The sequence below is a fragment of the Cyphomyrmex costatus genome, unplaced genomic scaffold (genome assembly GCF_001594065.2).
Source record: "Cyphomyrmex costatus isolate MS0001 unplaced genomic scaffold, Ccosl1.0 scaffold111, whole genome shotgun sequence".
Classification (NCBI taxonomy): Eukaryota; Metazoa; Arthropoda; class Insecta; order Hymenoptera; family Formicidae; genus Cyphomyrmex; species Cyphomyrmex costatus.
This window is the reverse complement of record NW_017275075.1, coordinates 154,933-179,863: the sequence shown is the minus strand read 5'-3', so window position 1 is coordinate 179,863 and position 24,931 is coordinate 154,933. Positions and strand designations below refer to the sequence as shown.

Genomic DNA, 24,931 nt, shown 5'->3' with positions numbered 1-24,931 from the left:
CTTTATTGTTCAAAGCAATTGCGTCGGAAACTTAAGGACCGATCGACTTTACGGTCAGTTTTACAGATCCAATGACACTTTCTTGAATCGGTCTCGTCTTAACTATCTTCTTTATCTCTTCAGCCATTTCGTACCAATTAGGAAACGTAATTAACGTTAAATTAGAAAAATGCGACGATTACGCTTAATTCAAACTCGAGTATCATGAAACGCGACAATTCTTTGCATCTGCAAGGGTTTCTCAAATCGATATAACCCTTTTTTTCTTTTTATGGGCCGCGTAATGCACGGTTTCGTAAAAAATATCAACTAGCTAGCTGAAAGTGTATTCTACACTTTATCTTTATAGAGGATAAAAAATGGCCTTGGATGAACTTTTAGTCTTTAATGGGATAACAGAAATTTATTAAATACATTTACAATGCACATACATATATGTATAGCTATCTTCGATGAAAGAAATTTTGCAATACGAGTTACTACAGTAGTTTTAAATTTAAGCTTAAAAATTTACAATGTAAATAAAATTTTTTTTCTTAAAAAATGAACTTAAACTATTTTAATTTAAATAAATCAAGTTGCATAACTCATAAGAGAAATGTACTCCAAACTAATAAATAAAATCATTGTACCAATTGAGATTGGTTAATAGTTTATTTTGACTTATCATGAAGTGGAAATGTTAACATTATTTTTCTGTTGCAAAATAAATAGTCCACGTCACTATCTCAGTAATAGTCCAGGCTTATTTGAAACCTATCAAGGTAAACGTCTTTCATTATACTCTCACTTCGAGCGATCTTCAGATGACACACAAGTGCCATAAGATGTCCCCTTCTTAATTTAATTTTTTTTTATCGATTCTTCAAATCTTGATTAATTCCCAGCAGCTGCGAAAAATGCACCGCCATAAAGCATAGATCATTCCCTGAGTAGTATCAAACTAATTAGAAACTTACTCTATGCCTCCTTATATACTACCGTTACTAAACATGATCGTTATTGGAAAATATTGAAAGACCTTTATTTTTAAATCAATTTAGATTTTTTCGAGATTGAATAATCTTGATAATAACGTTTTTAATATAATAATGTCTTAATATTAACTGCTACAAGTCAATTTGAATTTAAACACTCTTCTGATATTTATTTATAATTATCAAGCTATATGTCACTGTTATATATAACATTAAAGCCACCTAGAGGCTAAACAGTAAAGCAATAGAAATTGCGACATGTGTATGTCTGTAGGATTTACTAAAAAATATTTACGTAATAAGAATCGTATAAATGCATAAATTCTCGTTTATATAGAAAAACGTTATATTTTGCTTTTAGGATCAATTATTTAACTAAAAAGTTAAATAACTGATGCTAAAAGCAAAACACGGTTATTGAACTATCTGTCAACAAATTTTACGTTCAGTACATATGTATATAGATTATATTAAATATCCAGTGAGAATTGCTATAGAAGATGCAGTAATTTCTTTAATTTGTTTTTTGCTTGCATTAAATTTAACAATAAATTCTTGTATATTAAATATAACATTTTCTAGATTATTTTATTTTAAAAAAAGTAGAAATACGTGGGCAACTTGAAAAGTTTCTTAAGTCACACAGAGATAGCGCACGTATCGCAAAAAAGACATAATTGCTACATTGCGCTATATTATATTAATTTTGAGATTTGATCTAGAATTCCTTGACCAGGAAGACACGATTTGTAAATCCGTGAACAGTCGTGGTATTCTCGACCAAATTCTAGTGCTTGTAAATACTCAGAGCTCAAAGGTGTATCGCTTTTTCGAGGCCTGAAATAAAAATCAAGTTTTAATTTCTCAAGAAGCCTAGCAATATTTATATCCAAACGAGAATTAAAATTTAAATGTTCTTACGTGAGCAAAAGATGCAACAATTCTCCCACAAGTCCTTCGTCCTCTAAAAGAGTTGTTGCTGTTTCGCATATGCTCTTTTTCATGCACTCTTTTCCATCTATTCCCCTTCTATAAATTCATTAATAAAAGATAAAACAATACATATGTATATACATATAGTAGCAATAATATTGTTTAAGTGTATATATATATATACTTTTTAGTAAAAATATATATATATATAATAAAACAAATATTATCAATTATCTATGGTAGTTATTTATTCGTATGCTTTAATATAGCTAATATTAATTAGACTCTTTATATGCACGAAAGGGATAATTTTGTTAAAGTATCTAATATTTAGGTAAATACAATTCTAAATTAATTTTACTGGAGCATCAAAATAATTATTTAACCCTCACTAGTTGCTAGAATGTGCAAACTTTGTGCAGTATTATTCATTATGCTTGAAATTCCTACGTAATTATTTAAATTTATAAAAAATGTATTCATAAAAATTCAATTAAACATAAATATGAAAAAAAAAAATTTTGTTGGAAACAAAATATTATTTTCAGATTTATATCCAGTTGAATTTTTAGAATTAAACTTCAGTAAAATTGTTCCATGTGTGAAAGACACTTAAAAATATATTTTTTCAGTCTTTGCAAATAATTCTGCTCAGCAAACGGTCTCTGTGCTATCTGTTAATTATCTCTTCAAATATCTGCAGAAATTCCGTCTGTAGTTTAGGATACGTATATCCGTGTGCAAATAACGAGGTAAATTTTCATGCTCTCACGTCGTTCGATGCATCGTACCTACATCGTACACGAATGTCCAACGGTGAAATAATTCTTACCTTTCGAACTCGTCCTCCAGAAGCCGGTAGACAGTTATCCTTTCGTTCCGACTAACACTTTTACGTCGTCGTCGTGACGACGACGTAAGGAAGTCCGTGAAGAATGTTGTGTTTGGCGGCAGAGAGTATTGGAACTGAAAGTTCTGCCCGTAAACCACAATCCTGCCGGAGAGCTCTACGGGCACTGCAAATCCCACGATGAGCTTATCACAGATACAACAAGCAAACAAACATATTTGCGTACTTATATATATACGTTATGAGGATGTATTAACTCAGCTACTTCAATTCTTAATATATACTTAATATCTGAATAAATCGGAAGTTACAATGTAAATAGGATACATTTTCTTAAAAGAAATATGAATGTGAGATGCAGCGAGTGGTAACTTCTCTCAAAAATTTCTCACAAAATACGCTGCAAAATTCCAACCAAAATAACACCGAAATGGAGCAGATACGTTTGCACATTTCTAAAAGAACTCGAAGGATCTCACGATCGCGGTTTAAATCACGGTACTCCTTCCTTCTCTGTCTCTCCTCCCCTCTGCAGGAAACATTTCTTTTTTTTTATCTTCGAAAATAAAGGATTTATCTCTTTCTCAAGCGATCGAGATAAAAGAGTCGCTTTCTACTCGGTCAGAAAATAAAAGGTACAGGCCGCGAACGGATACATGGCGAGAGGCAGTTTACTCACTCATCCGGAAAAGTATAGACCAAAGATACGGGGAACGAAAAACGGACGGGAATTAATTTTGTGATTTTCTCGAGTCAGCACGCAAGCGAGAATGGAAGACCGGGAGAACAAGAGAATCGAGAAGAGAACGGACGCTTCCGGTGCAACTCAGAGGACCACGGATGCGTCGTCTGTGATATGCCACATCTCGCAATAGATACCATACATAAAAATTCATATGCTAATACCTCGTATCTGGTCGTAAGGAACAGAATTGATGGGAGTAGACGAGTAGGACTCGCGAATTCATTTTAGAGATTAAACTACCCGATCGTAAATCACCCGTGAAATGGAAGAAGAAACTCGCGTTTGGTCTGGCACAAGTGAAGATACGGCGAGGGGCACCAGTGACGATAACATCGGCGTCTAATGCGGAGATGCGCAGCCGGCCACAGCATGATCGAGAAGAGATTGATGAGCGATCCCGAAACGAGAAAGGCGAAAGAGGAGGCAAAAATATCGCGAGATAATCGAGATACGGATAGACAATGAGAAGTGTACGCTCGAAACTTGGTGCACCAAAACGTATCAACGTAGACCACGGAGATGATTTTGTTGTGTTTACAGGCACCAAGTTTCGTCGACTACAGTAGTTTAATTGCGGCTTTGTCCGTGGATAAGATCCCTATCCTTACGCTATTTTCGCAACCTGCAGATGACGGAGAAGGCACTTACAACTCTCTGGCAACCCGCCATAAACCTGTCCTTCCTCCTACATTAGTTTTTATGACGCGCGACGCTTCTACTTTGCTTAGATGCTTCGTATTCTTTATGCAAGAGCGAACCGACGTCGCCAAGACGGGTTGCCAATTTATTTACATTATCTCTTTACGTTCCCTTCAGACATGAGACATGTTACGAAAATACAAGCGCGATACACAAATGCATAATTTAAATGCGTAATTTAATAATGCTAAGTAAAATATTCATTGTATCCTACAAAAAAATGCTTATATTTCATACTATATATAATTACTTATGTATGAGATCTTTACTTAAAGCTTGTTAAAGTGTATAACATATAAGTACAACGAATGTTTTTGTCTTTTCCTCTTGTTTAACAAGATGAGAGAAGCATTTTATGTGGTTAAAAATAATCGCGTTTGTTCATTGTTGTGACATTTTATATAATATTTATTCAATACATTCCGTCATTATATTTTTTCTTTTATTATTCTCTCCACTGATGAAGGGCTCCGCTGATGAAGAGAATTATTTAACAATGTGAGAATTGGAATTATTTTATACATATATACATATATATATATTTTTTTTTATGTATGAATAAAAGATAAATATATTTTTATCTTGCTCGTTTTAAAAAAAAGACCTATTCTTTTTACAAATTGTACTTTATTTATACGAGCTTACTATTCAGTTGGGGATTAAGCATTTTATTTATAAAAACTCAGAAAAAACTTAACACATAATCTAAAAACATTTCAAACTTCATATAAAGTATAAATACTCTTGAAAAGTACTGTAATTGAAAAAATAGTCTTTGAAATAAGCAGAGTATATTATTACGACTAAACATTATATAAGAAATAGTACAAATTTTATTTCTTAGTTTTTTGCACAAGACATACAAAATTCTGAAAACTACATCAGATCTTACAATTAGAGTTAGAAGGCGTCTTAAAATATTACAGGGTTGTGTTAACCTTTTCTCGTTCTCAGGAGCACCAATTTAAACCTTAACGGCGAACTTTGTGCTTTGCACGAATTTTTTAATTCTTTTTTCCTCTACTGATTTCGAGCGCGACATTTTTTGCATTACACCCGGCCTCGCATTTCGTCGAATTGCTGTAAATCGCGCGACATTTCCGTTATGCAGCGACCCGGTGGATGCACCGACGGAATCTGAATTCGACGTCGTCCCTCGAGGGATGGGCCGGTCATCCTTATTGGAAGCAAGATGAGAGATCGATATCCCATTCCAAATATCTGCTCCGCGGAAGGACGTAAAGCGCGCTGCGCTCGCGGCGTCTTGTTTTCTCTGCTATCGCATTTTCGAAACGTATTTACGTTAGAAATCCCGAAGGCTCTCCCGATCGTAGTATCTGAGCTTTGTAATTCCAAATGTTTACCTGAGAATTTACCTGTGTTACGGACATTGCACATTTGTTAAAACGACTGCGCTACTGATCGTCAAAAGAAACGCGCGCGAGTCTCTTCCCTCGTTGAACTGACTGCACAGAAATCTTCGGTGAATTTTTCTCGTGGTATTTAACAGACATTATATAATCCATCCAATAGCGTTATATCAAGCATGCAATAACGAAGGCATTCGCAAAATATATTCAGCGCTTTATTAATGCATTTTGCGCAAGACGATAATACTGCAGAGAGCAATACTTCGGGAAGAAAGAGCTCCGTCTTTCCAGCCTCCTTCGTCTCCCCGTCACGAATGACAATCAAACCTCGACATAATTTCCTCCGCGAGTTTGCACGTGCGGTGACCCGAACGCGCCCAATTCGCTTTCCTCTTTGGCCGCCGGCGTTTTAAAAGGCAAACATTCAAATATTTACAATTGCCGCGCGCTGCTCCTTGGATTAAAGGGTCTTCTCGACTTTCCGAAAGAGAACAATTGACTATTTCTATGCTATAACGACCGAAATGTTGGTTGATTTGCTTTGTCCTCGTGTCTATATGTATGTATGCCAGCGTGCCATGTTCCGACACCCTTTCACGCGCATTGATCGCGTACATCGAATTCATCCCTCGTGCACTTTCGTTCCATTTTTTATTTCCTGTTTTCACAAAATGGTGAAAAAAGGCGCAACTGCGCAATCATTCGTGCTGCCAAATTCTTTTCTGGAACGTTGCATTTTATTTTTAGTATTATTCTGCGATATTTTCGAAGCGCGTTAGAAGAAGCGATATAATTTTGACATTTCTCGGCAATTTGTGATAACTCAATTCTCAATTACGTTCCACTGGTACACGTCAATTTTATTGCATATTGCACGGTAACTGAAATATATTTATAAGATACGAAAGAAATATATTTTGAAGAAATACTTTATATTAAGATGAAGAATAAACAAACACAAAAAGCAATAATTGCAATGACAATAATGATATAAATTTTGGATTATAATGGTGTCAATCTTAAAGATTATAAAATCTCATCAAAACACGTACAGAGTTCATTTCTAATAATTTATTTCAAATAAGTATTCCAATGACTTTAAAAAAATATTGTTAATTGTAAGTGTTATTTACACATTCATGCGCATATAATTCATATATAACATTATAATTCATAATATTATTATATAATATTTTCTAGGTTTAAAATGAGGAAGAGAGAATCACTTTCAATCTTTAAAATAACAATCGGTTAATGGTGGGGGTGCCAGCTTCACAGACATGTTGGAATTTTCGTTTGCTCATCGTTTGCTCGTGAATGCTCAGTTGGAATTTTCGTTTGCTCCCTTTAGTTCAAAAGATATACGAAAATTAAGTTTTGGAAGGCCAACTTCACACTATCCCCCCAATATTGAAAAATCAATTTTTTTCTTCGTGCATTCGTTTGCTCATTATTTGCTCACGAATGCTCAGTTGGAATTATCATTTGCTCATTCTTAGTTCAAAAGATATACGAAAATTATGTTTCGGCGGGCCGTATGCCCGCCCCCCTCCCGCACCCGCCTCGTCGATAGAGGTCTCCCCCAACAGTACAATCATAGACGACATGTGCCCCTTGGTAAGGGGGTGGGGGGTGAAAGTTACTTCGCGTGAAAAGTTTAAGGTGGAACACCACTGTAAACGGTCGAAAACATAGGGTAACTATGAGATTTTTTTATAGTTAAATAATAAAGTAAATAGAAAATCGGTTTGAAGACTTTTAATGTACATATTTAAAGATATTTTATTTAAGGCAATTAATTGCCGGGCCAATTTTGGTCTTAAAATGTTCCCAGAATTATGTGCTACAAGAATATAGCGGAACTGAATTTACTGTGCTCATTAAATTAAGAAGATCTCATTAGAAATGTCGTTGTGCTAATGCACGTATAGTGGTCGATATTCGTTTCATAAGTAATTTTTCATAATTGTCGAAGTTTCAATGCAGTATCATGGAACACAAAATTAGCACAAAATTTTGGTATAGGTATATATTTTCTTGTTTACAGTACTCTGTATGTGTTTTATGCATGTGGGGGTACTAGTTTAACGTGAAATCAGCACCCCCACTTTTGAAATTAATTTCCTACGAATAGAAAGGAGCACAAAATTCGGGATTAGAGCAATAAATTAGCACATAATTAGCACATAATTATGGCGTAAGGGCAAATTTTTTTTAATCTTTAAAATAACAATCATCTTTCTATAATTACGTAACAAAGCTTGAAATGGAAAAGTGAAGGGAAAGAACTAATATCTCTCTCATTTCTAACTATTCCTCCAGACAATTTGAAAATCGCTTATTTACGCCAATCAGATACTCTATTAAGTTTTCATTTAATTTCTCCTAAGTTTTCTTTTCTTTAGAGAGAACGAGAAACAGAGAGAAAGAGATAGTTATACTAATAACTGAGAATATCTCGTAGAGAGAGCAAAAACGAAGACAAACAAAATCCATGACGACATCGAATCGTCTCATCTAACGGAGAAAACTGCACAGCAGGAGTTTTCCGATTTAATTAGAGGATTTAAGGGCGGACCGCAGATAAAACTGCAGTTAATTATCAATCGTCCTGTGGCGAACGCCGGGACATTCTTGATCACTATTTAAATTTGGTCCCTTGTGCTTTTTTCGTGTTGCCAAAGATACTAACAGCATTGTTATCGTTAAACTGTGTTTAAAGAAAATTTAATGCATTTCATTACTTTGCATTCGAATTAATTTCAATCTCATAGTGTTAATTAAGCTGGCTCCAATGAATTTACAGAGATCAGGACAATGTAGGTATGCAAAAACAATTTTTATTTAACAAGTATACGAAAAGTTAAAAAAATTTATTATCAATATATTATAATGTACGAAATAAAATCTTGTCTGCTCTCTCTCCCTCTCTCTCTTTCTTAATTTTTTTTTATTTCTTATTACTTATTATTATAAAAATAAAAACGTGTATAAGTATAAAATATTTTATAATTAGATGTCTCATCAATTTATAATCAGATGTCTATACATTTTTGTTTCTGACTTTACAAATAATATTATACATTACAACTTGTAGCTTCAAGTAAAGGGTGTAAATGATTCATTATGTGTGTTTTAGTTAAGTTGTTAATTAGGTATTTGTTTGCGCGTGTGCGTACGCGAAATGTTGCGTTTTTGCTTAACGATTGATGCCAAAATAATGAGCCAACACGTGTAATTACGTAAAACTATAATATTTATAATTTAAATATTATAATATTTATATTACGCGCGTTGAAACTAAGATCGTTAAAACTTTACTGTTTAAAGAGTGTTTCTTTGAGAAACAAAAACTTTATTTCAGTAATACTCAAATTGCAAAACGATTACAGAAAGCTACTACACGTCCAAGAATAAGAGCGTTGGTGGTTTATCAGATGGAAGATATTTGCCGCGGGATAGAATCCGTATCTTTACGAAGAAGACTCGCTATTATTTCGCTCGGCGAAGTATTACGCCGCGAGAATAGTAATTAGTTAACGTGTTTTCTTGAGAGAAATATTCACAGAAATTTTCAAATACACGCGCGCAGAGTAAAAGAATACTTCAAAAACATGAGTTCCCAAGTTAATCAAGGATCCTCGATTGTAATCTCCAAGCAAAGTACTTCACACGATAAAATTATAAACACGATGAAGGGTACGATATTACAGTTTGTACTGGGGAAAAGTGATACTTTGTAAACATAAAAAGTGCTTAAAATACCTTGAATGTTCCTCCAAATGGGAAGACGATTGGTAGAGAGGGTAATATTTGCCTTCTCGATCTAGACGCGGAACTCTCGCTTCTCCAATATAATATAAGAAAACTGACCAGGAACACCATTCTCGCCATTAGGAATTGATAAACTAGATAAAAAAGTATATAATAAAATTTACTTTTACAAATGCACATAATATAAACTATTAAATATTAAATAAGCAGTAACAATAATAATTGTTAACTCAATTTCTTGAATTAAAAGTAACATTTTATTAATTTTAAGTGTCAAAATGTAAATTATTTCTATGATTGGTTTTCAAGTAAACAATTTTCATATTAATGTTTATTTAATAAACAGTGAACTAAATTCAAATTAAAGCCAAATAGGTATGGGAAATATATTGTCACTAATTCTGGCAGCGAAATTAAGGGTTAAAATAGATACCATAAAGAAATAAAAGATCTCGTTGAACTGAATACAAATATATATTTTTAATTTGCACTGATTTTCCGTTCCACAGTTATAGATATCCAAAAATCCTAAATTCAAAATAGTTTTTTATTATATACGGTACAACTACATCATTATATTATATAATACGTATTAATCAGGCCTGTCTAAAACTCGGCCCGCGAGCTAAAGCGCTTCTATCTCCTCGCCTTGATAGAGCAAATGTAAAATAAGGACAGACTGTTTAGTTTAAAATCCAGATATCAAAGTGGAGTCGATTACAATTTAGTCTTGCGGACAGTTCCTAGATAGGTCGAAAGCTATCGTATTATTGTGCGAATCTGGCTCGCTATTGTTGAACACTGCAGTCACATTATAACCGTCATATAATACCTTGCATGATTATATTATTCCAAACGAAGGTTTGGAAATGCTCGCATTGTCCATTAATTGTACTCGACACAATCAATAACAAATGACTAAATTGACACTTTCTCAAAATTCATGTACCTATAATTTGATGTGCAGTATATGTATGTACATACATACACAATGTATATTTATGTATATATATATGTATAATATATATAATACGAGTATTATATGAATGCACATCCTATAACTTTGAAACGGAAAATTGGTGCAAAATAAAAATAAAATATTTATATTCAGCTCAACGAGATCTTTCATTTAGAACCTATTTTAACCTTTAATTATACGGCCAGAATTGAAGGATCTTGGCTACACTCTTTAATACGTTCGCTTGAGTTAAATTATTAACTTCGTTGTTTTAATTAAATTAACAACATATTAAGTAGAAACAATGACGACCTATAAAAATAATTAAAAATAACTTAAATTGGGTATAATTTTATATTATAAATTTAATATAGTGTATATGTACAGGATGAGGCATTTAAAAATAGTCATCTGAATAACATAGTACATAGTGTATAGTATTAATGTTTCAGATTCTCCATTTTAATGTAATATGAAAAATTACGTAATTGTATGTATTTGCTCATGCTTTCCTTGGTATATTGATCTTGTGTACTAGTTTCAACAGTAATACGAGTATACTCGAAAAAAAAAGTTTAAACTAGAGAAACAGAGACACACGATATTGTACACGAAGTAGTTTTCAATAACAGCTTTTTTTAGTGATTTAGAACGGTTTAGACGAGAACTGCCGCACGATCTCGTCAAAAAGCCTGTTCTGTTCAGAGTCCCACATTCGTCATTTATTGCGTTGCTTTCATCCAAAAAACTGGCCAATCTTTTACACGAAAAATATTATTATTCAGAATTACTTTGTTATCCTAAACTAAGAAAATATAAAACAGAGATAATTTAAGAAGTACGCTGGTCATCATTTTATTCGTTTAAATAGGATTTTAGTAACAAAATATTTCGAATCATATAAAGCATTCAAAATTTTAATCCATAAAATTGTTTTTATAACGATATCGAACAATATTATTTTATATTTTGTATTTACTGCCATCTTTCTCCCAAGTGTAAAAGAAAAATATGTAATGCAACTCTTTTATGCATATAAGAATATTACAAATTATAATCAGTATCAGTCACACAACTGCTAGAAAACACTGATCAAAATCGTATATCATTTATTTGGTTTAACAGTAATAGCGTTTTTCACTGGCAAGACTAGTGCGCACTCAGTGCATATTAAAGTCGTTATACACTACTCTAATCTGATGTTAAAGTGAGATATTTCAATTGATAAATTGCCTATTGTGTATTTTGTCAAATAACACAATAAGATATATTGAAGATTTTACGGTTTTACTCATTTTTTTATTTTTATTAAACATATATTTCTATATCGATTTGTGTACAAAGGCATTAAAGTACATTGAGTGCGCACTAACTCTGCCAGTGAAAAACGCTACAAATATTGAAGCACAAACCTTAGCGATTAACGTACCAATAGAAAGAGCATATTTCATAACCTTATACTTTTCATATTTTATTAAATATTTTTCAATGTCAATTAGCACGAACTTTTCGATAATTGCACTTTTGTGCCCATTGTCTACTACATACTTCTATTCACAAATTATAACGACCAATATCTATATATTCTATGAGAAAAGTATAAATAAAGTGATATCTTCCCCAGAATTATCTTATTTCATGACTGCCCTGTCATGCTTACCCAAGTTGATCTCACTGTGGGTTTCATGTGGAATAAGAAGCGAGATGCCCGGAAACACAAATATACCGTAATGCCGAGCCAAAAAGTGTGCGCGATTCTTGAACTCGCGTCGTATTGTGCGGATAAAATATATACGCTGTCACTGTCAGGGCGAATGAATTCGTATTCAGGTGTACCCCGCGGGTGGCCGGCATTAAATATGGCTACTTTTATCAAGGGTGTAATTTATAGCGGCCTTTATGGCCCGCCCTGTATAAGTATCGCGTTGCCTTCACACTTTGCGCGCGCCGTGGTGGCGAGTAGCCGCCAAAAATGGAGCTTCCCGCGGTAAATAACTCTAATGCTTGGCATCCGGAAAAGTTTTCTGGTATCGCCCAAAGGGAGACTTACGTCATCTCCGCGTTTTCCCTTTGAGCTCACCTCGCGTTGAGTAATACGCCACATCGCATCAAAACCTTACTTACGTTTATTTGCACGCGAATAAATTTAAATCGCATACCGTTTCGCGCAAAGAGTGAACCTTCTAACATATTCCCTAAGAGAAATTTAGCAGGAAAATTATAATCTCATATTCCTTAAGAGAAATTTAGCAGGAAAATTGTAATCTCATACTTTCTGCGCTTCGAAACGCTACAGATTCTGTTCAGTTAATATAAACGTTGTTTCTCTCATATAATCTTAGGAGTTTTGACGAAACACGCGCTACAGTTAATTGACACTCATAAAATAGAGTAAGTGAGAAGTTTAGTTAATATATTAATCTCAAAAATAACGTAAAGGTATATGAGTATTAGGACCGTAATCGAATTTGTAGCAAATTCGTAGCGACATATGTTTCGTCTGGCGCAAGCGTACCTTTAATCTTACGACTGAGAGCACAGTAAACTCGTTGCAGGAGTGGCGCATACGCACGCTTGTCTGACTTTAACCGGTCGTTTCTACTTGCCCCTTTCGGAACTCCTGTCGGCGCACGTGGCCCGCCTCGTGGAAATTAACGTAAATTCGTAGAGCCACACGAATTGCTTGCTCAGCGAGTCGACACCTGCGATGAATTATGGTCAAGCACGCTCAAATAACTTGGTGCTCGTAGGGAGTCGCGACCGAGAAGCTCCAGGACGTTCTTGAAATTAACGGTTAACGTCCCTGAAATTCGGTCGGTTCGTTCACTTAATAAGTATAAAAGCAAATTTATAGACTTCTCTTATATTTACCATGTCAGGAAAAATTTGCTGCAAATTTGCACTATTTACATCGGTTCGTATATATTTGCAAACAAAATTCACAATTACTTATTGCAAGTGAAAAATTGTGTTATTTGATCACATTACCTTCATAATACATATGCACTTTTTAAAAATATACTTTATAAGAAAAATATATAAAGCTCTTTCTTTTATTTTAATAATTAAAAGTACAATCAGAGATTTTTTTTAAATAAAAATTAAGTTACTAATGTAATTTCTTGTATAATATCAGTATAACTTCCTTTATTCTCTAATTACTCTTCTCTAATTATTATTATTATATAATATTAAAGTATTTTCTTTTTCATTGTTACGTTTAAACTTGGATTACTGTCTTCACTGTAGACGAATAAATCTTCTACCCGAATTATATTTTATCTACGCTGAATTTAATTCCGCTTTTTCACGTGTACAAACGTTGTTTAAATGACACTCATAATGTCAGACATAATTAATCATCTTTACGCAGATTACTTTGTGCTTCCTCTTTTTTCCCGCTCGACGTTTCAATTAAATCTTATCATTTCTACGCGTCGAGTGATGCAGCGCGTGTAACGTAATAGCGCGGAATACGCTTCGTAAAATTGTAACGGCGGTTAAAGTTAATGACAAGCCATGAACAATCCGAACAATAGAGGTGAAAACGCGCACGGAAAGTAGCAGTCAGATAATGTCGCGAGATAGATGACAATCTCACCCTTCTTTCCTCCTTGCTACGAATGTTTGTCAGTTCTGCCTTTGTAATCACTGTTTGCAGAAAGTTGTCACTACCTCTCCCTCCAATGGGAATGCCTGCGACAAGTTCCGGATAAGAGGTGTCGCGCGGAACAAGTTTTGGAACAAGAAGATTACAAGCCCCGAGCTTTAAAAGCTTCAAGAAAGAGGTTCGAGAAAGAGAAGACATGTAGGATGAATATTGAAGCAACACATGTTAGGGAAGAGAAAGAAAGACAGAGAGAATGAGAGAGAGAGAGAGAGAGAGAGAGAGAGAGAGAGAGAGAGAGAGAGAGAGAGAGACACGAAAAACCGCTTATTATTATATTAGGACAAGTTCTCTAAGAACATAAAAGCAAAGGTGACAGAACAAAGATATCCAAATAACTAAAGTAAAACAAAAAAGTATTATAAATATAATAAGAAACACAAAATAAAATATGATACGAAAATAAAATATGCGCCGAGTAGAGAAGAGAGTGTTATAAAGTAACGGACACGAGAAGTTGTAACAGAAATAAAAAGAAAAGTAATTCAAATATAAAAGTAATATAATTACAGAAAATAAGATAAAATAAAATAGGCAGATAAATTATGTCAAGCAGTGTGAGAGAGAGAGAGAGAGAGAGAGAGAGAGAGAGAGAGAGAGAGAGAGAGAGAGAGAGAAGAGAAGTCATATAAGATAAATGAAGATGAGATCAAAAAGAAAGGGAAAAAGCATAAATCGATGGGACTAAATAGAGAAGGAGGGTCGTTACTCTACGTCGAGGGTAAATCTCGGCGAGTTAATGACTTGCGAAGTTTTAATTGATGCGCTGTAATGAAACTATGTACCTAATGCGCTGCGCTGCGCGAAATAACCCGAGTAATCTTATTTCCGATACTTCACACTTGAGGTTTTTAGGGCACCGGGACGAAATTTTTGAACGCGGACGAATGAGAATTAAAGGGAGACAATTGGGAAGAGAAGATAAATGAAGATAGAAACGTGAGACAATAAAGTGGTTTAGCGAAATTGAATACTACAGGAGGAAAAAGTCTATTCTTTCAGCAGGAAACACCGAGCAAGATGAATGCGTAGTTCACGATTCATCCTTTTCCAGAAAATTGTAACATATCGTTACCTGCGAATAGTTGATTGTTTAATTAATTAAGCCACGTAATCCTCTAGCGCGTAATTCTATTGTAACATTATACTATTATCGCGCGTGCAACTATTAATCCCAGGAGTGTAATACAATGTGTTTAACACCAGGAACGCAATGCGATCTCCGAAAACAAGGAGAGTAAACGTAAAATTAAGCAACGTTAAACTATTCTCGTGTTTTCACAATAAGTAATCTCACATTTTTAAATTAATTATTTTAATTTATTTAATTAAAACATTTTACAAATTTATATTTCAGAATAATAATAAAACGATCTGTTAACGTTGAATCCGTTTAAGCAATATCGTAAGGGATTATTTGTTCTTAGTAAAAATTTGGATCGCAATCATCATTAATCAAATTTTCAGTTTTCAATATATCTGTACGACTAATTGTAAGCGTAAAATGAAGATCCTATTTACTATCCTATTACTAAGTTTGCTTGAAATTAACTGAAGTATCTCTTTATTTTCTGAAAAGTCTATAAAACAAACTCGAAAACTGTAAATCCTTTTAGACAAATATTTGCTAACAAAAATTGGCTTTGAATCTCGCAAGAGATAACATTACAGGTCCATTTCCCGTCGATTCTAGGGCACTCCGGTACACGTGCGCGGTCGACATGCGGAAGTGCGTGACCAGGAGTGTTCCATCATCGTCCAAGAGCTATCCGCTCTGTGGATCGTCTCTCGAAGATGCCTTCGTGCCTGTGCATAAAGTTCCATAGATACGTAACTTTTTCGATGGTGCGAGACACGCGGAAGGAAGAGACGTCGAGAAAGATATGGGGTATGAGAGAGGGCGGAAGTGGAAGGGAGGATAAGGTGGAGAACGAGAGGAACCGAAAGCGAAGTGGGGTGGGATGCGCGGTATTTACGAATCCAGATAAAGAGCCCCGGCAGACACGTAGGAGAGGAGAAATCGGGCGTCGTATATCGCTCTTCAAGCTATCTTACAACGAGACCCGACAACGAAATTTACTTAACACCCTCTCCAACCCTTGTTTCGCGAGGCTGCAACAGAACAGGGTCACTCGATCGTCGCACCAAGCCAATGGAAGTTGTTATGTACCTGTAGTTTCTTGAGTAAGAATTTCTTAAACATATATATATACTATATACACGGAGAAAACGATTTTACTAAAGTATCCAAAAATTTAGCTAAATCTAAAAATAATTTTGTTAGATCATCAAAATTTTTAGGTAGGTGAGACTAATTGCTAAAATTTCAAAATCTTGCACATTCTAGCAATCAATTTGAGTGTTCCACTTAGAAATTTTGATGGTCCAATACAATTATATTCGTTGTTCTCTCCGTGGACAGATATATGTTCGTTTGTATATGTATAAAATTATGTATGAAAAATTACCAAAAGATAAATATTAACATCGTTTATGCTTATAAAAAGAATGTATTTACTCGAATGGTGTAATAATTTTTTAAAAATATATGAATTCTGAAAAAAATATCCTTTAATTAATTCATTGAAATATAAATGAAATTCTACGTATTTATGTTCTCAAGCGATTTTCACCAAATACATATTGATATTCACTCATTTCATAAATGTAGATGTAAAAAGCAAAAATGGAAGAATTGGATGAAACTGGGAAATTAAAAAATATCAAAAGTAATTTCCACACAGTTATCGCATTTATTACGTTTTATGTGTATTATAAAAATTCCATTTTTTTAATCGCTGCAGATTTTTTTATGGTTTGGTTTAAATTCCCGGCTTAAGCTGAAATATCTATACGAACGAATCGAAATATATGTTTGTCGCTCTCACAAAAACAAGCACAATAAATTGTTGCTGTTATATTTAACTCACTTCCAAGTAAACCTCAGTTACGACCAGAAAATGGAACTGTTCACAAGATGAAGATTTTCATTGTTATCCACGTTCGTACGAACGCACAGATCAAATTTATCTCGTAACAAAAGTATCTCATTTGTCCTGTACCGTGAAAGCGCAATTTCGCGAGAAAGAACTGCGCTGTTTGGCGCATTAAGAGTCGACAGGAGTGACAGGCTAAGTCATCTGCATTTCGTTCACGATGCAGATACATATCTGTACTTTACCATATTTTGTCTCTAAAAGAAATATTATGCTACAAGACATTTGTTATTTCTCTTTTCATGAAGCTACAAAAATTCTTACAGAGCCAGATGTTGCAATTTGGCTCTTAAATACTTATAATAAATTAGATTGTTCCTTATTCGCGGTGCAGTTACGTGTCTTCATATTTTATCTCCTCAAAGTAATATTGTATGTCATCAGATCTTTTGGCTTTTTTTTTATAAGAATATAAAAGCACATATAGCGCAGGATTTTACAATTCCGTTCTTAAAATATTTTAATTACCAAAGTTATCTACATCTCAACTATAAATCCAGTAAGATCAGAACAAATTTTTACTTTTTACTTTTATTTTTAAAAAATCTCTCCGTACGTCGCAAATTTTTTTATTACAAATATCGCAATTACATGCGATTTTTTCAGTAATTTTAATACAACGAAATTTATTTTTAACAGAAGTTTCATATATATATTATTTTACCTACCGTCCCTTAAGATTCTTCATGACAGAAATGACAGTCGTTATAGTTAAACGTATTCGGTATTTTAATTTTAAGAGAAACGAAGACGATTTCGACAATTTGATTACTCAAGGGAACACAATCTCTGTAAATGATTCCAACGGTGACTCAATACAGTCGGGATACGTAAGGATGCAATCGCCGCCAGACCTACCCAGTCGTTCGGCTTCCTGATAGAATTTGTTGGCGCTTCGGTGACTGGAATTAATCACTACCGGCAAGTCCTCCGTGGGCCTGCGAAGGAGATTCAGATTAAATCGTTTCGAGCTTTTACTTCCTGTCAAGCTTTAGACTATTCAACCACACCGGGTGTTATCCAATATCTTCTGAAGCATCCCGTAATTTAAACGCTCATTGTTTTGACAACTCGGTCAGAATTATTGTATTAATTTCCTATTTATTTAGAACTCACAATACTTATATATCCGCATATTTTCTAATTAATATAAGATAGAACAGAAATTGTAACTATCGTGTCAATTTTAGAGACATAGTTTTATCATCGTTTTACGAAATGTATATAATGAATAATAACATAAATAATATTATTAGCGTAAATAATATTATTAATATAAATAATATTCGTAATTAACGGATACTATATTAAAATTGTAATTTCTGTCGCTAATATTCAATAAATCTTTGATCACATTTGCGTAAAATATCTTAATTTATCCCGCTTCCCATACATTATAACAATTATTAAACCGATCATGAATCTATATGGATGTCTCGGATATTCGTCGAGAGTCTCAGAAATTTGCACAGTCGGCAATTAATGGCTTGTCGGCATTAATTTGTGAAATATACTTGACAACGGGAGCTTACTCGTGAAATCTCTCGGGCACGAAGTGCATTGGTGTTTTGTTAGATTATTTTGAAAGAGTAGATTTCCCGGGGACCGGAGGGACCAAGGAAGAAATATTAGAAGGCGATATCTGATGAAAACTTGAACAAAACACTTCCAAAACTTAATGTACGCGCCAGACTTAGTCGTGCAATTACCGCGCCGCTGTTAGCTTGGGTGCAATTTCCTTCGAACATACGCGGGCGTGGGTGCGCGTTTGGAATAGCAAATTCGTGGCTTCTGGTTACAGGACGGCTTGTAGCTGGCCGACGGACGGGCGAATATTTTACATGATGTAACAGCCATCTGCTACTCGACCGACGCTCAATTAGAATTCTGCCAAACGCGAGGTCGGATTTTATAATCGCTCAGGTAACTGTGCAGTATACGCGTAACCATGCAATTACATGTCAAAATTGTAAGCTCTGCCTACGTATATATTTATGTTTCGACGAATCTTTCACTATCATGCTCTACAGTTCTGTTCAAAATTCAAAACTAACATAATTTCGGCGTTTATCGAGATTTTTATACTGCAAAAATGAATTTCATTCGTTCTTAGCAAATCCCATAAATTAACAAAAAGAGTTTCCTTCTGTCTATTTACATGGAATAAATGATTTTGTTAAAATTTAGCTCCAACAATAATTTCGTTGGGCCATCAAAATAATTAATGTAGGAAATTAAAGTGTGATGAACAATAATAGATAATAGACAATAGATAAAATGTTGATACTGCAATAATTAGTTTGAACCTCCTACATTAATTATTTTGATGGTCCAACAAAATTTTCAGAAATTTTTGAATACTTCAGCAAAACCAGTCTTTCCGTGTGAACATACATACACGGAAAGAACAAATCTACTGAAGTATCTAAAAATTTTCTGAAAATAATTTTGTTAAAGTGTTTGTTTTGAGTGTTCTATATTTAAAATTTTTTGACAGTTTATATAATATAATAAAATTATTTTTATATCTAGGTAAATTTTTGTATGCTCCACAGCAAAATCGTTGTCTCTGTGTATATTAAACTTAATCTGAACCGCTGTTTAATATTTTCAAAAATTAAAATCAATACGTATAAAATAATCGAATATATATCTTTTTTTATTGAAAAGAAATTGTATTGTGTATATGTGTATGTGTGTTATTTAATTTTACATACAGTGAATAATTTACAAAGGGAAAAAAGAAAAAGAGATAGAGAAAAATAAAACTCGGTAGAACTTTGTTCCGAAAGTTTCGATACCTAACTTTATAAAGAAACAGCTTCAACTTTATCACTAGACGAATTCGCTACAACAGGATGAAAATTTTTGTCCCGCTAACCCACATTTTACAAGCTGTATGTTTGCAGCTTATATCTTCAGCAGAGCCTCTACATTATTTCTAATAAATATGTCAACTATTATAGACTTCCAAAGGAATTCATTACTTACGACTCTCCGGCGATAAATCTCGTTTCCGGAAGTGCTCGTATGTAGTACATAGGTTCAGTTCAAAGCGCGAGTGCCGAAACATCGGAATTGACTTACGTTAAAATTAGGTGGATCACTTCCCCGAGGACGTCCTGCTGGGTCCTGCGGAGGGGCGTCTCCGCGAGCTCGCAGATGGTTCTCAAAAGGCACTGCCTCCCATCTCGCCAGCCGTGTCTGAAGAGTCAGAAGATTGAATCTTACTTTGTAGCGCGGTTATTTACGTTACGACCGTCACGTCTCCTTCTCTTTTACGTCATTCCGCGGTCCGCTCTTATTCTAATTCAACACCGAGATAATTTTATCAAAGGGATACATGCTAGGAAAATCTTTTGTTGGCAACAAAAGACTAAAATTATTAATTTATTTACAAGATGTTGTCTGCACGAATCTGTCTGAATTTATACGAAATCGCATAAAGTTAACTTATCTGTTATTGCGACATTTTCAGTTATAAAAATAAGAAAGAATACTGTTAGATAAAATAAAAAAACAATGGTATCTCAATCCTTTGAGTCAAATAACATTATTTTGTTATTTTTAACTATTAATTTTTATGTGTGTCAAAATATAAACCAATCCATTTCTGTGGTTAATTTCAAAGTAAACAACGTCCATATAAATAAACTCAGTAAATAATAAAATAATAAACTAAATTTATAATAAATTTATAGTTTTAGTAATAAACTAAATTTGAGTCACAAATTTAATACATTTTCTTGACCGAAATTGTTTGACTCCGCATTGTTTTAGTTAAATTGATTTATTTAGTAAGAGTAGTGACTCAGACAGCACAGTAATGTTTAAAAAATGTATTTAAAACGTACATGTTGGACGTTTGGACATATTAAAAACGTCCAGATTAGCTCCATGGATATTTTAAAAACGTTTTAAAAACATTTAGTGTTACCATTTTGGACTTTTTAAAAACGTCCATTTTAGGATGCAATGGACTAAAACTGGACTATATTAATATATTAAATAAATTTTAGACTACAATCCAAATTTGCACGCTGAAAGCAAAAGATTCCTCTTATCACTGCGAGAAGTAAAATATTGTTGCTTGACGTTTGCCTCTTGCTGCGTGCTATCTAAACTAAGCTTTAATTTAGTAAATTTTCACGTTACTGGAGGTAATAAAAGTAAAACTCCTCGTGATCTTAAAAAAATTTTCACTTGGCAAGTCAGCGAAAGCAATACGTCGCGAGCAGACTTAGAAAATTTTTGCATGAGATAAACATTTTTTAAATGTCCAAATATAAACATACGTTTGGACCAGATTGAAACCAAATCTAGATGTTCTGTGCTGTCTAGGGAAAGCCTATAAAAATAATTAAAAATATATTCACATTATATAATTTGACATTATAAATTCAATAGTATAAATTACGTATTTGATTTTGTGAAAGATATAAATAATGAGTAAATAAACATCATAATAAAATAAAACAAAAATTTTGTTTACAACAAAAATGCTTTGTAATTTCTTTAACAAATACTTTTTTTTTTAAATAAAAAATTTCTTTCTAAATCTATAAATCAACGAAACGTCAAATATGCAGTAATTGAACGCTTATATTCAATCTTGTAATTAGAAAAAAAACGTATATCGCAATTAGAAAAAATAATTTGCGCTTCACGTTTCTTGTCATATTAGAGAAAAGAAATGTGAGAGAGATACTAATTTCTTAAAATTATTTTCCATATCTCTGCAGAATATTAAAGTTCGAGACCTTGATGTGTGTGCGTTTAAATTCATTCAACAATTCCATTATTATTACACGCAATTATTATTTTCTCGAGGTAAACTTTTCACCTACAATTTACGTCCCTGCAGTGCACGCTATCCTCTATCCCAGGGGAGTAATTGCCTTATGTCCCAATTAATTTATGTTCAAGTCGCCGTCTTTACCCCCATTGCCCTTTGATCCTGCGGACGGCAACTCCCACTTACGTAAAGAGGAAAGGCGCGAGTGATATAGATTGGAGGGAGACGCCCTTTATCGCCGAAAGTAGTTTCAGAGTTGGCAGAATTTCGCACAATCTGTCAATTATTGTACACAGTTGGAAACTTTGTATTGAATTTAACACATTTTATGTGTCCCAAAAAGTCCACTCAATTTTTTATATTAATTTAACATAAAATAAGTGTGTTAGGAAATAATAGATATTATTATTATACATATACTTAAAAAATTAATACAAAGATAGATATTGATACAATTTGTAAGCAAATTGTAAAAGCATATTTTTTCAGCAAAATTAACATTTATTAATATATTTACTTAGCAGTTTTATTCATTCATCTTAGAATTTCAATCTGTAAAAATGCATTATTTTTAGGTTATTTATTTACTCTTAAATTGTGTTATAATATGAAAAAATATTGAATATCAATTTAATGCAAAATGTTCAGATAACACAGTTACATTATGTGTTAAATTAACATTCGGGGCCGATTTTAATATAAATATAAAATATATTTGACTACTTAATATGTATTCTGCTTTTAATTTAACAATATAAAAAGTAAATGATGAATGTATATATATTTATTTCATCAACAGGAATAATAAAACGTAATTATCTTTTTATTAATATATTTGTAATAACTGAATCTGCATTATGATTTCAGTAAAAACGAATAAATTTTATTATTGACATCATCTGTTATCCGTCAATGGACATCATGAATTACGCAAACGCATAGTATAAAATAATTTTGACATGTGGCGAGATTCACAAATTTTAAATATTGAAGAGTCATTTTTGACATTCTTGGTATCGACAACAGAATATTATTAGAACTTAAAATTAGAGCAAAACAATATGTGTGTGTGTGTATGTAGTTTGGCCAAAACGTCGTTTCAACGAGCGTTTATCGACATTGACTGAGTGCAGCAGGAGCGTTACGAGTTAATTATTTAGAAATATACCTGTTCGCTCTCTCTCGTGTGTCTGTCGCATTTACTGATCCATCGACCAATTTTGCGCGGTAATGCATGGCATTTGTTCTTCTGATTCCAAATTCAAATCTTCTCTCGACTCTCTATTGTGCAAACTCGACGCGGCGAGTAAAATTGCGCGCTTGTTCCGGAATCGTGTGTATGAGAGTGAACAAAAGAATAGCGGAAAGAGAATAATGAAAGGGCGACAACTGGCTCGTTCAGCCAGTCTCGATGGCGCTGTAAGTGCCGTACAAATTGAAACCATTGATATATCCGTCGGGAGTTTTATCGACTGCCTCTCGTTTTCATTCTCGGCAAATTTAATTAATGCATACACAAGCGACCGGGTAAACGTTTCAACATTTTCTTCTCGAACTTTTCACTGAAGCTGCAAAGGAAAAGTACATTTCGCGGCGAAGCTCTTTAAGGGAAAACGTACGGGAGCGATTAGTACAACTTACTCGTCCAAGAGATTCTCAATGGCGACGTAAGTTTCCTGCAAATTGAGATCTCTGATGTGTCTCGCAGGAATTATCGTCGGTTCGAACTGCGACAAGTTCCACGGTAGGACGTAGTTGAGTTGAAATCCCGAGGAGAAGGCAATACCGCCCCTTTTCGTCATCTTCACCGGCATCGAGATACCCAGAGTAAACTGTTGAACAAATGTTCTGTGATTACATATCGAGAAAAGCAAAGGCCTTTTAACCTACGAGGCAAGTGACGTAAATGAACCCAAGATGATTTTATTCACCTGTTTTCTTTTTAATATCAATTCTATTGAGCGATTTCTTTTCAAGCTAGAGACTCTCTCTCTCTCTCTCTCTGCTCAAATTAAAGTTTAAAAAATTAAATTCTATAAAGATTTCTTTCGAGTAAAATTATCACGAACAATTTTGTTTAATGTGTTCTTTTTAGAAGAGAGAGATAGTTATTCATCTCTGAGTCCGACTAATTTTACTAATTAGCGTGCCAGCAATTTGCAAATAAATGTTTAATGCGGCGACAACGCAGCATTTTGTTGAGCAAATCGTGAGCACGAATTAAAAGATTATCGTAATAATCGGTATGCGTAGCTAAATATCAATTTAATAGCTTGTATTCGATCGAAAATATTAAAATCTGCAAAAGTAAAAAAATTATACGTAATATGAAAAATTTATATGTAAAATGTTAATATATAATGTAAATACATTATATATTAAATACAATATAATTCCTAATTTATTACAACTTTATACTGAAGTTTTATTTGTCCTTGAAATAATTATATAACAACGTTTATCAAAAGCATTTAAAAAATGTGCCCGCAGCATTAATATAAAACAAAGAGAGTCTTAAATATACAAAATTTCTCTCGACGAGAAATTTTGTATTCTTATTTAGAAACTCTTTGTTTTACTGTAGATAAACGATAAAAGTAAAATAAAACGTTAACAGAGTAAATTTTCCTTTCGAGATAAGATAATACACGTATTATAAAAATTTATAGTAAATTTTAAAGATACCTGAAACACGGTATTTTCGGGATACAGCAGTATCGCTCGGCAACGCCAAAAATTTGCCCAAAAGCCAACGGTCGACAATACCCAAAAAAGCAGCCGCGACATGGCAAAGTACTGCAGTGCCGTCGAAAAGCGTGGCTCATCGTGGTATCGAATACCCATTTCCCATTCTGTACTCAAGTAATTTGCACCGGTCATCGGATCCTATGGTCAACGAACCCCCCTGAGCGAACGTTCTCTTGTTCCGGAATGTCGCGGTATGCGATGAGTTCGTGGGAATACGATAATGAGTTGGAGTCTCGCAGCCGGGCGAAATGCGAACGCGCATGCCGCTATTTGCGTCCGGCAAAACGTACCCGATCCAGAATTACGAGCGGCCGAAAACTTTGGCCGTTTCACAGAAGCGTGCTTCAGGACTGTTCTTCTATTATATGGAATCTCGTTAACGTTGCGCACTTTGAGATTATTAAAGTAGAAAACTATAT

At 33.7% G+C, this 24,931-nt stretch overlaps 2 protein-coding genes across 2 annotated transcripts; both read right to left on the bottom strand.

The window, feature by feature from the left end:
- Nucleotides 1–1,672: 1,672 nt before the first annotated feature.
- Nucleotides 1,673–12,410, bottom strand: LOC108776244 (uncharacterized). The gene is made up of 4 exons (XM_018542800.1): nt 12,357–12,410; nt 2,743–2,945; nt 1,899–2,006; nt 1,673–1,814 (listed from the first exon to the last, which is right to left on the bottom strand). Exons 1-4 carry the CDS (start codon nt 12,408–12,410, stop codon nt 1,673–1,675), a joined length of 507 nt encoding a protein of 168 aa, XP_018398302.1.
- Nucleotides 12,411–17,741: 5,331 nt separating this feature from the next.
- Nucleotides 17,742–24,644, bottom strand: LOC108776239 (uncharacterized). Its single transcript, XM_018542793.1, has 4 exons — nt 24,450–24,644; nt 23,406–23,596; nt 20,057–20,173; nt 17,742–17,907 (listed from the first exon to the last, which is right to left on the bottom strand). Exons 1-4 carry the CDS (start codon nt 24,642–24,644, stop codon nt 17,742–17,744), a joined length of 669 nt encoding a protein of 222 aa, XP_018398295.1.
- Nucleotides 24,645–24,931: the final 287 nt, after the last annotated feature.

Excerpts from the sequence above, each read along its gene's own strand:
- LOC108776239 (XM_018542793.1), bottom strand. The coding sequence starts at position 24,644 with ATGACCGGTGCAAATTACTTGAGTACAGAATGGGAAATGGGTATTCGA. Across the intron at positions 23,597-24,449 it reads CCGAAAATACCGTGTTTCAG|TTTACTCTGGGTATCTCGAT; the intron begins GTATCTTTAAAA and ends TTTGTTCAACAG. Across the intron at positions 17,908-20,056 it reads GTGATCCACCTAATTTTAAC|GCCCACGGAGGACTTGCCGG; the intron begins GTAAGTCAATTC and ends TCTCCTTCGCAG.
- LOC108776244 (XM_018542800.1), bottom strand. The coding sequence starts at position 12,410 with ATGTGGCGTATTACTCAACGCGAGGTGAGCTCAAAGGGAAAACGCGGA. Across the intron at positions 2,946-12,356 it reads AGGGAAAACGCGGAGATGAC|CTCATCGTGGGATTTGCAGT; the intron begins GTAAGTCTCCCT and ends ATCTGTGATAAG. Across the intron at positions 1,815-1,898 it reads TTGTTGCATCTTTTGCTCAC|GCCTCGAAAAAGCGATACAC; the intron begins GTAAGAACATTT and ends TTTTTATTTCAG.